The sequence below is a fragment of the Panthera onca genome, chromosome E1 (genome assembly GCF_046562875.1).
Source record: "Panthera onca isolate mPanOnc1 chromosome E1, mPanOnc1 haplotype 2, whole genome shotgun sequence".
NCBI lineage: Eukaryota > Metazoa > Chordata > Mammalia > Carnivora > Felidae > Panthera > Panthera onca.
The window spans coordinates 45,392,317-45,408,573 of record NC_138352.1 but is presented as its reverse complement, the minus strand read 5'-3'; the positions used below and the strand labels follow the sequence as shown (position 1 = coordinate 45,408,573).

At 48.0% G+C, this 16,257-nt stretch overlaps 2 protein-coding genes and 1 long non-coding RNA gene across 3 annotated transcripts in view; 1 reads left to right on the top strand and 2 right to left on the bottom strand.

Moving 5' to 3' along the window:
• Positions 1–4,302: 4,302 nt before the first annotated feature.
• SUPT4H1 (SPT4 homolog, DSIF elongation factor subunit) lies at positions 4,303–9,622 on the bottom strand. The gene is made up of 5 exons (XM_060646535.2): positions 9,493–9,622; positions 8,844–8,950; positions 5,460–5,515; positions 5,141–5,194; positions 4,303–4,706 (listed from the first exon to the last, which is right to left on the bottom strand). Exons 1-5 carry the CDS (start codon positions 9,559–9,561, stop codon positions 4,639–4,641), a joined length of 354 nt encoding a protein of 117 aa, XP_060502518.1. The 5' UTR covers positions 9,562–9,622; the 3' UTR covers positions 4,303–4,638.
• LOC132687915 (uncharacterized) lies at positions 8,939–9,639 on the top strand. Its single transcript, XR_009614339.1, has 2 exons — positions 8,939–9,315; positions 9,427–9,639. It is a non-coding gene; the product is annotated as an uncharacterized LOC132687915 (long non-coding RNA).
• A 1,493-nt stretch (positions 9,640–11,132) lies between these two features.
• The window catches only part of RNF43 (ring finger protein 43), a 64,674-nt gene continuing 59,549 nt past the window's right edge, over positions 11,133–16,257 (bottom strand). Inside the window, exons 8-9 of the mRNA XM_060646532.3 lie at positions 14,842–16,191; positions 11,133–12,567 (exon numbers count right to left, since the gene is read on the bottom strand). Coding sequence (XP_060502515.2) covers positions 12,521–12,567; positions 14,842–16,191 — 1,397 coding nt within the window. The 3' untranslated portion in view covers positions 11,133–12,520. The remainder of the gene's footprint in view (positions 12,568–14,841; positions 16,192–16,257) is intronic.

Here is a 16,257-nt window from a genome sequence, read left to right as displayed (position 1 = left end):
AAGCCTACTGGCTCACCGATAGCAATTTTTACCAAGTGTGGCTGTCTGTTCTCTTAGTTCAAACAAGACTGGAAGAGGGACAGCTACACATGGGCAGCAGAAGTGACAGCTGACAGGCTGACATGAATCCAAGAGGTAGAAAAATAATCAGTCCCAGAACCATTTCACCACATGATACAGAAATGGAGGTTTATAACAATGACTTTGTGCCAAGTAGAGCTTAAATCACATCCAGAATCCTGTATCCAAATAGCAAGAAAGTATATATTTAACACACACACACACACATTTTTTTTATTTTAAAATAAAAAGCCATGGTGCTTAAAGGAAAATGTTTCAGTTGTGATATGTCTGTGTATGATAGATGTATTGAAACACGCATTGTCCAACAATATTACAGGGATAACATTCTTGCCACACTTACCTAGAACTAATCTAGAGGTGGACAACTTTGGATAAAGATGATTCCCTAGAATCATTTTATAGTTTACAGCTCTCAAATTGCTTTTACATAAATTAATGTATTTCTCACAACTATCCCAGGATAGGACTGTTGTCTTTAAGTGAACTTTTTACTTGAAGTTAGCATACAAACAGAAAAGTGAACAAACCATGAGTATATAACTCAATAAATTTTCAGAAAGTGAACAAACCTATGTAACTAGCATCCAGATCAAGAGACACTATAACCTACACCGTAGGACCCCCTGGTGTGCCTTCTTCCACCCCCACTTTTCACAGGTAATCACTATCCTGCCACCTAAACCAGAGTTTTGTCAGCTGCATTTTATAGAGAGGAAACTTTGTTTTAAGGCAGTGAAGTGACTGGGAGGCAGGAGCAACACCCCCAATTGGATATATATGTAGGTTTTCATCACAAGTTTCAGTGTCCAGTGGAGGGTGAAGGTGCAATAACTGGGCTGCAGATGAAGGTGGTTGGTAGGAAAAAAGCAGAAGAGGTTGGGGATTATGAGGCACAGGTCAACAGATACCTAAGACCTGCTGGAGTAGAAAAGAAGATGCAGTCAGGAGGGAATTGGAGAAGGGCTGGACCAGTTTCCCAATGTCCCACGTAGGGATCCTTGAGTAAATCCCAAGGATCACCTCCCTGGGCCATTTCCCCAGACTGCCTCTTTGGTTAATTTTTGTTGTTTTGTTTTGTTTTAAGTTTACTTAAGTAATCGCTACACCTGATATGGGGCTCAAACTCACAACCCCGAGATCAAGAGTCACATGCTCTCTCGACTGACCAAGTCAGATGCCCCTCTGGGGGTAATTTTAGATTTGGGGACTAGAGATATAAGTAGTGGGCATAGGGTGTTTGGGGGATCAATGTGTAGGGACATGTAACTTTCACTCAACGACAAGCTAATGCCTCATAGGTGGTTCTGTGGAATACTCATGAAGGGAGCAAGCCCTAGGAGTCTGGGTATAACTATGCTGGAAGGAGTTAGAAGCCCTACCTTGGGTGTGGGCAATGTATTTCTTGAGCTAAGGCCCTACTTCTTGATCATGGCCAAGTCACTTTAACTTTGACTGTCAGTCTGTTCATCACTAGGTAAGGATGTTAACTATGACATAGAGGTTTTGTGAGGATCAGATAATGGACATGAAATCCCTTTTGTCAACTGTAAAAAGTTATTTAAATGAAAGGCTTTACTGATCAACATGAACCAGACTTCCAAAGTAAGACATCAGTCTGTTCTTCAACCTTACCTGTCTCTTTTATATGTACTCGCAGGATCAGGTATCAGGGAGGGGGCATGAAGATTGAATGGCAGGTTATAGGGGTGCCTGGGTGGCTCATTCAGTTGAGCGTCCAACTTCAGCTCAGGTCATGGTATCACTGCTTGTGGGTTTGAGCCCCGCATCTGGACTCTGTACTGACAGCTCAGAGCCTGGAGCCTGCTTTGGATTCTGTCCCCCTCTCTCTGCCCCTCCACCACTTATGATCTGTCTCTCACTCTCTCTCAAATATAAAACATTTTTTAAAAAGTGAATGGCAAGTTATGGACAGGCTTGGAGTAAGAAGGTAGTGGCCATACCCAGAGAAAATGAGGCCAAACCAAAAGAGCCCAGACTGAGCTTAACCCTCCCCAGCTCATCCCCATTACTTTTGGGGAAACGGCTTCTGACCGGAATTTTCTGACTTGTTCTATCAGCCACCAATCACTGCCTAGGGCCAGAGGCTGCATTCAGCAATGCATTGCCACTTAGCCAGCCTAACCCCACAGGCAATAGTGGGTAGGAAGTAGAGAATGAGGAATGAGCAGACAAGGAGGAAGGCAGCCTGGCCACTACTCTTGTCTGACCTGCATCTGTCTTTGTTGAACTAGGGGGGAGGAGCCTTGCTTTCTGAAAAGAGAAGCCAAATTACTGAGCGAGAGGCCAAGACCATAAGTAGACCTCAGGAGTCAGAATGGGGTGAACCTCTGACAGGAACAACGAGCAGGCATAGCCAGCCCTCAGGTACGTGCAACAGGGGCAGTGGCACCAGCACCTGGAACCTCTCCCACATAGCACTGCTCTCTCCCAGGGAGCCTTGAAGGATCAGAGATCTCTCTTTCAGTTTCTTTGGGCTCCCTGCAGGGGATTGGACTCTCACACCTTAGTGCCTGTCTGAGCTGCCAAGTGGCACCATCATCAGGTTCGAGGACCAGAGAAAACAAGAAAGCCAATTCAGAAGCAGCTCCCAGGCAGGGCCCACTTGGCACCAAGTCTGTGAGATCCGGTTCCAGCAACTGGCCACCCCTCCCCCACAACCATCAGGGCCTGTGTCTTTCGCTTCCTGCGAGGCTAACAGTTAGGGCCTCAGCTCAGAGTGGGGCTGAGGCAGCCTGAGTGTGGTTATTTGTGCATGGCTCCTCCTGTCTCCCCTCCCCACAACTGTTTCCATTCTCACCAAGCAGCCACGTCCGGGTCAGACACGCAGGACAGCAGCCGGGGATTTCCAAGGGACTTTTTGAGAAAAGCCAGTGAAAGTTGGGTGTTGGCTGCACAGCTTAGGCACTCTTGCTGAAACCCACTTCTTCCCTCCAGAACGTAAGGCTGGCCTCGTGGGGCTACTTCCCAAGGATCCTTTCAGATTGAAACTGAACAGAAACCGCCACCCCTTGAGCTCCTTCAGTTTGCTGGGCTGGAAAAATCCTCTAAAAACTCAGTTGAAATTGGAGTTGACAGACCATTCCTTCAGAGCTTGAAGGCCTCAGCAAAAATGGTTCTGGTTTGAGGATCTGTGAGCGACATGAGGCACCAGGGCCACAACCAGCCTCCTTCCCATGGGCCCATGAGAGGACAAGGACAGTGGTACCAAGTCAGCAACTCTCCCTCCTTCCCACACATTCCAGGCCACAGGTAACAGGAGACACTGACTCACTAGAAACACCAGGTGGCTAAGATACACAAAGCCCTAGTGTAGGCACCTCTGCTTATGAGTCAAGAGCTCATTCTGCAGTGGTGATTCTGGGCATTTCTCCCACTATTTTGGTTGACTGTGTGCACACTGTATACATTAAAAAATAACTAATAAAAAGAGAGTAGGTGAATTTTACCTTTTATAAAACCTAAGTTCTAGAATTTTCACATTGCTTCATTTTTATAATCACCACAATACTGAGGTAAACAGGCAGAGTGTTATCATGGTTTTACAGATGGAGAACAAGAAACTTAGGGTATCAAAATGGGGATATTGATAGGATTCTTTGTGGAAATTTAAGTAAATAAGAATTTATGGTAAATTTTCATTCCAAAACAAGTAACTTGTCTTGACCAATAACAAAACCCCCTACTAGGCCAAAGGAGAGAGGGACGGGCCCAACTCCTACAGAGGCATAAACTAACCAGACCAAGACCCAGCAGCCACCAGTCTCCAGTTACAGGAAGCAGCAAACGTGAGTAGGTGGGGGAGAGAGGGCCAGGGTTACCACTGACTGGCCTAAGGTATAGGAAGAGCAGCAAAAAGAAAACAAAAAGTGTGTGTGGGGGGGGGGGGGGGGGGGAGGGGTGTATTAAACATGATCAATGGGCAAAGAATACTTATGAAGTCTCAGGATTTCTTTCAGGGGACACCTGCTGTGTCAGGTCTAGAGAGCAAAAGTCTGCACGATGGGGTTCCCTAGACTCAGGACAGCAGACCTTCCAACAGGACCCAAGGAAGCACACTAGAAAGGCTGCAACTCTGGAGCCTGAAAGATGGGTAATGGAGAGCAGGAGGGCTTCTGCTGCTCTGGGAAGGTGCTTACAGGGTTAAGGGGGTTTTACTGCACCCAAGTAAAAGGAAGGAAGGAGGAGGTAAGGCGTCTGTCATGGGCTTAAGAACTTTCCTAGAGATTCGTGTTTATTGGCATTTGACCCAGAGTCTTGCCCATGGGTAAGGGCATAGACCTGGGCTCTGAGTAGGAAGACCAGTATCCTACCTCCCATTCAATTCAGTCTCTGTTAATCCACCAACCCAAACCACCCCCACCAGTAGTCCAAAGGTAAAATGGCCCAGGGACACGCTGTGCTCTCAACAGTCTGCTGAGTCTCAGAACTGGATGGTGGGGAGTATCTGAAGTTCCGCCCCCTTAGTTCCACAACAAAAAATAAACAGAGGCAGGAGGTGGGGCAGAGGCAAGACGCTGGCAGCCATGCATCTTGCTAGGTCTTTATAGCTGTGTCTCTGGATTTGTAGGCCACTCCTCGACTTTTCAGCTCTCGCACGATTCCTGTGGCAGGAAAAGAAACAGCTCTGTGAGGGAGGAAGATTCCAGAGGATAAGAAAAGTCCCTCTACTACCACTTTGTGGGAAGAAACGTGTTCCTAAGCAAAGTGGAGTTCCTAGACAGCTCATCAATGATCCTGCCAGGTTGGCTTGTTACCACTGAAGATTCAGGCAAGTGTCTGGCAATGACTTGGTAAAAATGAGAGAAAAACAGAAGACACATTGTAGTCATTGAAACCAAGGGTTCTGGAGCCGAAATGCCTGGGTTCAAATTCTACCTCCTTACTTAACTAGCAGGTGACCTTGGACAAGTTATTTAACCTCTCTGTGTCTCAGTTCCCTCACAGAGGTGTGAGGACTAGCGTGCAATCACAACAAGGACTTCCTCAGAACTTGGCACAGTAAATGAGTATCAGCTGCTATTATGATTATTATTACCTTGGGGTAGGCGACCAGTGACTGACACTGCATACACACCCGGCTTAAAGTTACCTAAGAGAGAAGAAAAGAGATGGCAGTGAGAGTAAGTTAAGTCTAAAGACCAAATGGAGGTTTAAGCTCAAAACGAAAGAAATGCTGCAGCGCCGCGAGAAGAGCAATCACCTCTTTTGGCTACAGTGTTAAATGACAGGGGACAGGACACTCTCGTCTTTCTCACTCTGAGGACACATACCCAATGATTTAAGACTCCCCCACTGAACCCAAGGGACAGAAACAACACAACTAGGAGAAGGAAAAGGAGAAGGGAGACACTTACTGACTCGCTGCCACTTAGACACCCAGCTGTCCTCTGGACTCATCATCGCAATGATTCTGGGAAAGGGAAAGAAACAGAAGTCAGGCTGAGCCTTGCCCACTAGAGAAGAGCGATGGAGGAGACTGCCCACATTACTCTGTTACAGGCCAGCAAAATAGTTCTGGGAGAGGAAACACAGGAAAAAGCCAAGTATTGAGTCTCTGCTAGAAAGCAGGGGAAAGTGACTTCTAATGCTGCGAAGGAGCTGACCCAAAGTTAGTACTGAAAAAGTTTCTTTGCCCGCCAATCACAAGTCAGTCATCATCCCCAAAGGACTAGCTTCACCAGGCTCAAAAACATCTTTAGCCCAGACTCCCTGGGAAACCAGCTCTTCTGATTACAACCAACATGACCACTAGGGGGCTGGCCTTAATGCAAAGGCAGAGGGTGAATGAAAACAATGGGCCTCCTACCAGAAGTAAGTTAGACTGGGCCAAGATCTGCCTCTAATGAGCTGTGCAGCCTAACACACATATGAAACTCAAAGACCAAGCTAATACATGAAAAGCACCTAGCACAGAATAGGTGCTGAATAAACACTGACTCTCCTTATTATCCTAATAGTTTTTCCTAGGATACCTCTGATTCTAGAGCACAGGCAACAGAAAGGCTACTGAAGAGCTAGAAGCCTGCCTTTTGGGCTTGACATGTAAATATCAGGTACTTTCAGAAGCTTACAGAGGTCATTTCTGTCATTCGTTGATTCAATCAAATGCTTAGTGATTGCCTATTGTGACAGGTCTGTTCTAGACCTGACATTTGTTGATTACCTCCTCAATAACCATTCCCTCTTCTCTTGGCAAGAATCTTGGATTCTTATTTGGGGGGGCCTTCCTCCCCATCCAAATCCTACATTCTCAGTCATACACTGAGTGGAACTGATCCCATTCTCCAGGGTGGTTACGTAGGGTAATACTTGCCCTGGCCTGGCAGACTGATGTGCAGCAGACACATATGCAGGCCATTCTCCTGACCAAAACTATATTCTCCTCTGTCCTTCACAACCAATCTTTCTAGCCTTAGAGTGTCTGTTACCCAACCTTATGATTCAATCTAAACAGAATTCCCACCATTCTCCAAACATACCCTAGTTGTCCCACCCCTGATTTTGCTCAAGTCATTCCCTTGTTTAGAATGCTTTTTCTAAAATGCTGTCTCACCTCAACCTCCTCAAAAAACCTGCACTTCTTTAAGAGCCTGATTCATATGCTATCTCCTCTGCTTCTGGCTGAGTTCATCTGGCCTCCCTCTGATCTCCATTAGCCTTTGATATACCCATTCTCCAAAACCTAATATGCACAGGGAATACACAAATAACTCCAACAACTCAACAATAAAAAGCCAAATAACCTGATTCAAAAGTGGGCAAAGGACCTGAACAGACATTTTTTCTGAAGAAGATACACAAATGGCCAATAAGTACATCACAACTGATTAGCGAAAGACATCACCAATGATTAGGGAAAGACAATCAAAACCACAAAGAGATATCACTCCACACCCAATAGGGTAGCTTCTATCAAAACCAAAACAAAACATAAAACAAAAAATAACAAGTGTTGGGTAGGGTGTAGAGAAACTGGTGGTGGGAATGTAAAATGGTGCTGCCACTATGAAAAACAGTCTGACGGTTCCTCGAAATACTAAACACAGAACGCAGCAATTCCACTTCTGGATATATATACCCCAAAGAAGTGAAGGCAGGGACCTGATCAGATATTCGTAAAGCCATGCTCACAGCAGCATTATTCATAACAGCCAAAAAACAGAAGCAACCCAAGTGTCTATCGACACATAGATAAAATGTGGTATATACAAAAATGGTATTATTCAGCTTAAAAAATGCTTCTGACATGCTACAATATAGATAAACCTTGAAGACATTACACTAAGTGAAATGAGCCAGTTACAAAAGGACAAATATTGTATGATTCCACTTATATGAAGCACCTACAGTATACTTCAAATTCAATCGCTTCTCGGCCTTTTGGCTAAGATCAAGTGCAAATTCATACAGAAAGTAGAATGGTAGTTGCCTGGGGCTGTGCGGAGGGGAAATGAGGAGATGAAAAAAGTTCTATAGATGGATGGTAGTGATGGCTGCACAACAGTGTGAATATACTTAATGCCACTGAATTCTACACTTAAAAATGGTAAATTTTCTGTCACACATATCTTACAACTTAAAAAAAAAAATTCTAACATGCAAAACTTTACACTGCGTCTCTTACTATTAATACATCACTGTGTGACTCTTGACATTCTTCACAGCAGCCAACACAGTACGTTACCTGTAAATGGGAGTTCTTTTATTCATTTGCTAGCAATTTTGTTACAGTGCAAACAAATAATCGAAGGGACTGAAGATTCTGACTATGCACATGCATGTGTAGGAAGTAAGATTCCATGACAACATCTTTTTTGCCCAATTCTTCATGCTTCCTTAAAGGAAATCAAAGAAGGGATGGAGTTGGCCCCATCTTGAAGGTTCAGCAAGTACTGGGTTTGAGCTTAGTCGGTGTGTAAATCTTCAACTGGCCTGGAGACCAAGAGACACTTTAAAGTATCTCCTGAACCCCCCAAAAATACTGCCCTTTGGCTCCTACCTTGGGGGAAAAATGGAGACCTGGCTAGTTATGTTACTCTCACTTCCCTTTCTCCCCATTGGACAATCTCACCAAGGGAAAATTTTTCTTACAGGTTCTCTTAGACATATCTAAAGGGAACAGCTTTCGGGCAATAATTTACCATTACTCTACCTGACCTTCATCTTCAGAAAGGATCTTCATGCATTCAACAAACATTTATTAGCCATTTGCCACCTTCCAGGCCCTGTGCCAAATCATGGTGCACAAGATAAACATAGTCCCTACCAACAATGAGCTGACTGTCTTTAATGAAGAACTGTACGGCAGAAATATAATGAAAACCACACAAGTCATTTTGAATTTTCTAGTAGCCATGTTTATGAGTAAAGACAAAAAGATGAAATGAACTTCAATACCATATCTCATTTAACCCAGTATATCCAAAGAATTATCACTTTGGCATGTAATTAATATTTGAAAAATTAAAATATTTTATATTCTTTTTTCTCGTTCTAAGTCTTGTCAATCTAGTGCATATTTTGCAGTATGAGCAAACCTCAGTTTGGACTAGCCACATTTCAAGTGCTCAATGCCACACATAGCTAGTAGCCACTGTACTGGACAGCACAGGACTACTATGTCTCAAAATAACTTTGAGAACAACTAGGATTATGGTCTCAAAAGTCTGCCTCACATTTACTTGGTGGGGTGGGGTGGGGAGGGGGTGGGTGTAACAAAGGACTCTAAAGGGGCTTACCCATCAAAGGAAGAACTGGTGCAGTCATATACCATCTCCCGGTTACCCTTCATCTGAAGGTATGCATCACAATTGTCACATCCGTCATATTCAAACTGGTCTATAGTCTAGGAGAGGGAAAAGAGGGAGAAGGAGTGAGCATAAACAAGGCCAAAAAAGGAAGTAGCTTTCTCCATACTTCTACCTGGTCAAGTAGAAGCCTCCCTATGTTGGCTCTGTCTCATCAGATTCCCCACCCACCACTCCCACAGCCCCATTGCTAAAGTTCCACCCTCACAGTCCTCCCTCTCTTATTACCAGCTATGTTTTACCTACTCCTTTCCCTAGTCTCCTCAGGGTCAGGCATCCTCTCCGACTACTCCCTCAGCTGCAGATCCCCACCCTCCTCTGAATCCCAGTGGCCTTCGGCTTCAACAGAAGTTCACTGAATGTCGTTAAGGATCAGACCTGTGTGCTGAGGATTCAAAATCATGTAAGACTGCCTGCGTTCCTCCCGACTTAAACAACGGCCTCCAGCAGCTTCCCACATCCCCTGCCAACCCCCGGGGTCCTGGACCTTACTTTTCTCTTCGCTATCCCCCAGCTCCGTTCCACCTTTTCCCCCACCTTGATACCCCATCGCCCCTACAACCGCCTCCCCGAAGGACACCTTGACCAGAGAACACAGCAAACAAGCCCGTAGATGCCGTAGGTCCTTCGGCACCGTCTCCAGGGCCATCCTCTCCGACAAATGAACAGCAAAGATTTGGGCCACGGCCTCCTCAGCCGCAGGAAGTAAACAGCGATTTACCCAGAATGCCTCCCACTTCCGGTTTTCCGCACTTCCTGTTCCGGTGTGGGGAGCCGCGGACTCACGCCTCTCTCTCTCTCTCTCTCTCTCTCTCTCTCCCCCGCCCCCCCCCCCCCCCCCGGTCAAGGAGATGGTTTCTCCCGCCTGGAGGCGGGGCCGGCCGGGAGTCACCTGGGCCGGCGCGCGCACCCGCCACCTGGGCCGGCGCGAGGGCGAGGCCGGGAAGGCGGTTGCGCCTGTGGGTAGGGCCCGTGGGGGAGGGGTGGCGCGGCTGGCGCCTGCGCGGGAGCGCGCCGCGGCTCCGGCCAGAACTCCCGGCGGGGCGGGCCGTTTGATCTAGGCCGCTGGCAGCCGGCCGCCGGTCCCCTTAGGAGGATCCCAGGTGTCAACCGAGATTCTTTTTTGTTTTCCCGTTTTAAAAGCGCAGGGCCAGAGTCCACTGTCTCCATCTGGATTATCTCTGCAGAGAGGAAAATCAGGGACAGCCCCTTTCTTTCCTGAGAGCAGTGAAGGGTTTCCATTCGCCGTCCACGGGAATGCTGGCTTGTGAGCCCATGGCGGATACCAGGCCCATTATTTTTTAAAACTCTTTACGTACTTTCCTTGTTCCAGCTGATAATTTGTTTCGTGCAGCATTTAGACACAGGTCCTTTACTTCAGAATATCTGTAGGGGATTGGAGATTGTGTTTTGTTTTGTTTTGTTTTGATTTCACCCTATAGCAAGCTGGATGTTTCTTTGCTCTCCTGTTCAAAACTGGGCAACAGACAATGACCACCCCCTAGGAAACCTGTCCTGGAGAAGCAGAGGGGAAAATGTGCTTTGTGAGGATGAGAGCAGAGGCTGCCCCAGGCTCTGTGGAATTCATACCAACATAGCACCAGCTCTTGATCCTCAACCATAGTCCCCTGGGGAGGCAGAGCACAGTCATTTGTGTTTATCAGAATTGGAGCTCTGGGATAGTTTCAGTAGTTTCAGGCCCTACTGTTCTATCCTCCCAACCAGGCGTCCCAACTGAAACAGCTTTTTCAAGGTGGGGGGCGTGTGTTCAGATGGGTTCTGTGACTGGGGTTAGAATGTTCCCTGTCACTGGATACTTTCCAAACATACTTTCACGCTTATCTCATGGGAGCTCTGCAACCACTCTGTGAAGTAGGCCTATTTTATGGGTGGAAAAAAGTGAGGCACAGAATATTTGCCCAAGGTCACAAAGTCACTGAAGCATCATAAGAATGTGTGAAGTGAAAAGTACAGTAAGTCTGATAATGACTGGACCACAGTGAGAATCTTGTCATGCTTCCCCCTTCCCTTATCTCACCAAATCGTTTTTAGGGGCTTACAAATCAATTCTTGTTACCTAGTCTACCACTCTGTCCTGTCCTTTCATAAATCAGAGCCTAGCCTCTGATACCAGAAATAATTTATTTCTGTCAATGGAGAAGATGAATTTGTTACCCTGAATGACAGTCATGAGAGAACAAAAACCACAAGACCAGACCGCATTTATGGATAAATATATTAGCAAATAAATACATTTCTCAACATAGTGCCTGATTCAAGCGTCTTTCTGTCTGGTTCAGATATAAATACCCATGTGGGTGCTTCGGTAGGTGCTAGTTCCCCACTGACTTTGAGGGAAGAAGATTCCCAGGTAGGGTCCTGTGCCCACTTTGCTCCCACATTCACATTCCAAATGGGATAATGCCTGAGGAGCCAGCAATGGTCAAGCTGCCCTGGGGTGAATGTCACCGTCAGGAGGCCCCTCAGCCCTTGCCACTCAGTACCAGCTACCCAGGCCAGATATCCTGCATGCACACCTTCCTGGGCATCCCTGGCCTATATGGCTTATAATGGGAAGCTGGGCCTTGGGGCCATCTAAACCCAAATGTCCCACCTTGCTTTTCCTTTGTTCTCCCGTTTCCCATCCCTGCTCTGAGAGAAGACCCCCAGATTCATCGTTGTCCTTGTTCAGCTGTAATTCTGCCTTTTCTACCTTCATTCCATCCTCCCTTTTCTAGACGAAGTTCATCAGAAATCCTTTTCTTTCCATCTACTTTGGGACTTTGAGATAGGCAATCTCTAGAAAAGAATTATTCCCTCCCCACTGCCACCCCCCCCCCAATACCCAGAGGAACTGGGAGTTGCTGGAGAGAGAAGGGAGTTTGAAAGTCAGAGGGTCCATCCCAGGTTCTTCATGGTGCCAGAACATGGTGCTGGGACACGACTCCACACCCTGGCTTCCCACAGTCTCCCCTCTGACTTAATAGAGTGGATCTGATAATTAAGAACAAGAAGGGAAAAACATTCTCCCTTATGCACCAGGGTAGGCACTGCCTGGAGAAGCTGCAGAGCTTCCCTTTTTAGGGCTCAGGCCTCACCTATGTTCTTGATCCTTTTGCAAAGAAGGAAAATAAGAGCCAGGTTGCTGCTGATGCAGCAGCTTTACCGAGGAGTCAAAGCTGGTGTGCAGGACTCACCCAAGAAAGGAGGTAAGAAGGACCCATTGGCAGGTATGCACATGAGACTTGGGATGAGGAAGACCTGCAGGGTCTGGGGAAAGGAGCAGCACCTTTTCAACACCTAACTACCCACACCTAGCTTCCTGCTCTCCCTTAAGGAGCCAGCCCACATAGGCAGTAGCTAGTTGCCAGGCTGGACACAGACTTGCTGCCCTGCAAATGCGTTCTGCACGCAGGGTCCAGAGCTGGGAGCAGGGAACACTTCCTGCCCCCCCCCCATCACCACCCCTCTTCCAGAGGTTCCAGGAAGTATAGCAAAAAAGAGGGGTGTTTTCCGAGGTCCTTTCTTCTCTCAGGAGCATGACTCTGTGCCAGACAGGGCCCCCAGGTCAGCCGGAGCACACTTGGTTGAAGCGAAGTCTGCGCATCTCACACAGCCTGTTCGCACAGCTCCTCAACCTCCTCCTCCTCCGAGCCTGCGTTTACAGAGGGAGAGGAAATTGGTCACTGAGTGTCAGGCCAGCCTCTTGCTTGTTCCACCTGCAAGACAGTATGGCTGGCAGGGAACCACACGGGGTGGGAGCAGGGAATGTGTCCAGAAGGGGCAGTTAGATCGAAAGCTGGGAGGGGTCCCAGTTGGGACACAGGGAAGAGGGGGGGAAGAAAAGCTAGAGAAAGAGAAACATATATAGCAACCAGTGTGTTACAAATACTTCCTATTCATTCATTAACCCAATTAATATTTATTAAGCACTCATGAATCTGGCCTGTTACCACACAGCAAATAGAAGACCAGAAAAAAAAAAAAAAAAAAAAAAAAAAGCAGGAACCTGACAGTCTTGCAGAAGAGAAGGTGTGCATGCAAAGGGAAATTCTGCCAGTGAGACAGGACTGGGTCCTAAGACCTTTCCTGGGAAGGGGACAGATCATGTTCCAGTGGAACAATCAGGAAGGGCCTCCTGAAGGTGAAGATAAATGAGCTGGTCCTGCAGAAATACGTAAGAACTCAGTTTATGGGAATAGGAAGGCAGCAGAATATTCTGGGCTATAGGAACTGAACAAGTATTTACTTGGTTTGACAAAAGGATGGAACAGGGAAGAACAGGAAGAACAGGAAGGGGAAGAGGGGAAAAAAAGGTTGGGAAGGAAGATGGGGGCTAGCTGGTGCTAGAGCCTTGAAGGCCAAACCAGGATGGGTTTTTCTTCACTGTGGACAAAAGAGAACATTTGGAAATTTCTGGACAGTTTATTTGAGGGTGATGAGCCTGGCAGCAGTACGTGAGCAGGGTAGCTGTGCTGCATGACTCTGTAGGACACAACACTGTATGTACAGTGCCCAGCCTTCATGGACCTGTAAGAGGGGGAGGAAGGGTAGGAGGCTCCTGCTTCCATCTTTAGGCTGCATCTAAGACACAGGCAGGGGCCATCAGTTTTGAAGAAGGTAAAAAATGCATCAAGGATACATTTAACAGAATCTGGCATTGATTGGATTCGAGGAGCAGGAAAGAGGGAGACATTGAAACAGGTTCTGAGTATGGGAGAGAGGGGAAGTGGTGGTCTGGTACCAGCAGCACATGACAGGGTCCAAAGGGAATCATCAAACACATAGCCAAAGCTTACTTTACCTGGTTCTATGGAAGCAATTATTTTCTCTACTGTAACTGTTTACATGCCTATGACCCCACAGACCTGGATCTCCTGGTTGACAAGTTCCATGTGTTCAGAGCCTAGCCTGGAACCTAGCATAGAGCAAACATACAGTGCAGGAAGGAAAAAGGAGGGAAGAAGTGAATGAATGAATGGTAACAGCTCTAGATCTTAACTATTGGGTTCCTGGACTGTGAGGTCTTACGTTTCAGGACCTTTGGGTCCCCTTTTGGGGTGGCTGGTGATAGCTGTAGGCAAAGAGCTGTGTCATCCACACTATGGGAGAAGATGGGGAAAATGGGGAGGTAGGGGGCTCTGAAGGAAGAAGAGGAGGATTTGAGCAAAAAAACACCAAGTTAAAGTTGAGGATTTATATTATCATCGTTGGTTGTGATACAGTATCAGGGATGTACTGAGGCCCCAGGAAAATGAGGTCAGTCTTATTAACAAGGGTGCTTAGAAGGGAAGCCTTAGTTGTTCTTTTACCCCCAGGGGGAGAGGAGAAAACCTAAGGACCCACAGGGTTGCTCAGAACCATCTGTGATCTTTTTTTCTTTTTCTTTCCTTTTCCTTCCTTCCTTCTTTCCTTCCTTCCTTTTCTCATTTACATAGCTCTTCTCATATGGCCTAGGATTATGGATCTGCAATTATTTCTCCTACAACACCTCATATTGCCTAGGATTATGGCTATCAGTAATTTTCCATGCTCTCCTCAAGAGCAAGGAACCCTTTTTGCCTTCTTTGTATTTAAAGCTAATAACTGAACTGTGTGCATTGGTACAGCTTTACTAATTATTAAAGTATTGAAACAATTATATTGGAGCTGTTGTCCCAAACAACCACAAGTGCCAGATTTCTGATGTTTCATCCACACTGTATTTCCCCTGAGACCGCCCTATGATCTGGCAACTAAAGGAGTAATACCTGGCCGAGTCAGAGTGCTTCAGCCAGCATCTTATGCTATGCCTGTTGTTCAATATTTTGAATGTCGCCCCACTGCACCCTTCTCAGCTTCTGTCAATCCTTTGTTGGCTGACTTTACCCATCCTGCAATAACCCCTAGTATCTTCTCCCCACCACACCCTCTCCCCCTGAAAACTCACCAGGCTGGGCTGGCGGCACCTGGCAGTGTGGGTAAGGGCATGACCTGCCCTCCAGGGTGCCACAACTCCATTCACAAGGCCCTTCCCCAGGTGGGTGTGGTTCCAGGGACTGGCGTGGAGTCAGACACAACCACACTGGCTGTGAACTTGGGTAACAAGGGCCTGGGGTTTCTGGTAGCAGCCTCCTCTCCAGGCCTGGAGGTCCAAAGATCAATGGATGGGCCTCTGGGGACCAAGGGTATGCCAAGCTGGTAGCATAATGGGGGAAAACCTGGCAAGTTGGGTGTGCAGTCAAGTCCTGGGGCCGAGAGGCTGGGGTGGGCTCTGAGAGGCACCCTCGCCTTTTCCTCTGTGGATGTCGAACAGGGAGGCTGGATTTCTGCAAGTGGAAGAGGCTGCTGGGACTGGGGCTGGAGGCATCAGCTGGGCCTGGGGCTGCTTCGATGAGGGCCTTGGGCCGTTGTGGATTGGGGAGCTGTCCTGAAGGGGCAGCTGGGTTGGATCTGGGAGCTTGCTGATCAGGGGAAGGCAGCTCTGGCTGGGGCTGTGTCCGAGGAATGGCAGGCCTGGACTGGGGCAACCCAGTTTCTGGGCCAGGCTTCCGGCCATGCCACTGGAAGCGCTTTTTGTAGTGGTGGTGCCGGTGCCGGTGGTAGTGGACGTGGCTGGAAACCTGGGTTTCTCCTGTGGGTACCACTGAGTCCAAAGAACGGGGCCGAGAGGTCACACTAGGCTGGGTCTCCTCCCCCCGGGGCTCCCCTTCAGGGCTGCAGTACACCAAGGGGTCAAAGTCACTGCTCAGGGAGCTGCGGAAGGTAGAACTGCTGCCATGGATGCCCTGCAGACTGATGTCCGTGCAGTTGACCACTGAGTCACTTGAAGAGCCGTGACAGGGCCCCGAACTGGAGTCACTGGCTGGCCCATCTGCCATGTAGCCACTGCGTTCCGTGCGGTAGCTTTCTCCAGAACCGCTGCTGTCGTGAGGCCTGGCCCGGCGTGGGGGTGCTGGGCAAGCGGAGAGGTGCTGCGAGGTGCATCGGAGACGGCCTAGCCCCCAGCCCTGCGCGTAGGGATGCTGGGCCACCGCCAGGCGCTGCTGCTCGCCCGGAGCCCGAGGATGTGCGGCTCTGGGGAGACGGTGGTGCCGGGGGCCTGTGCCTGGCTCCTGCGAGGTTGGGAAGGGACCAGATCGCGGGGGCCGAGCCACTGCACTCCGGGAAGGGCCCAACAGGTATGCAGCAGGTAGGTGGTAGTGGGCATGGCCGGGATGCTGGCGAATGAGGTGGAGTCTCCGGCCTGGTTCCTGATAAGATCGAGAGTGTCCCAGAGACTGGGAAAACGAATCACCCTCTGGAAGAAAGAACCAAGAGCATAGGTGTTTGACCCCACAAACCTATGGAGCATGCATTCAGAAAA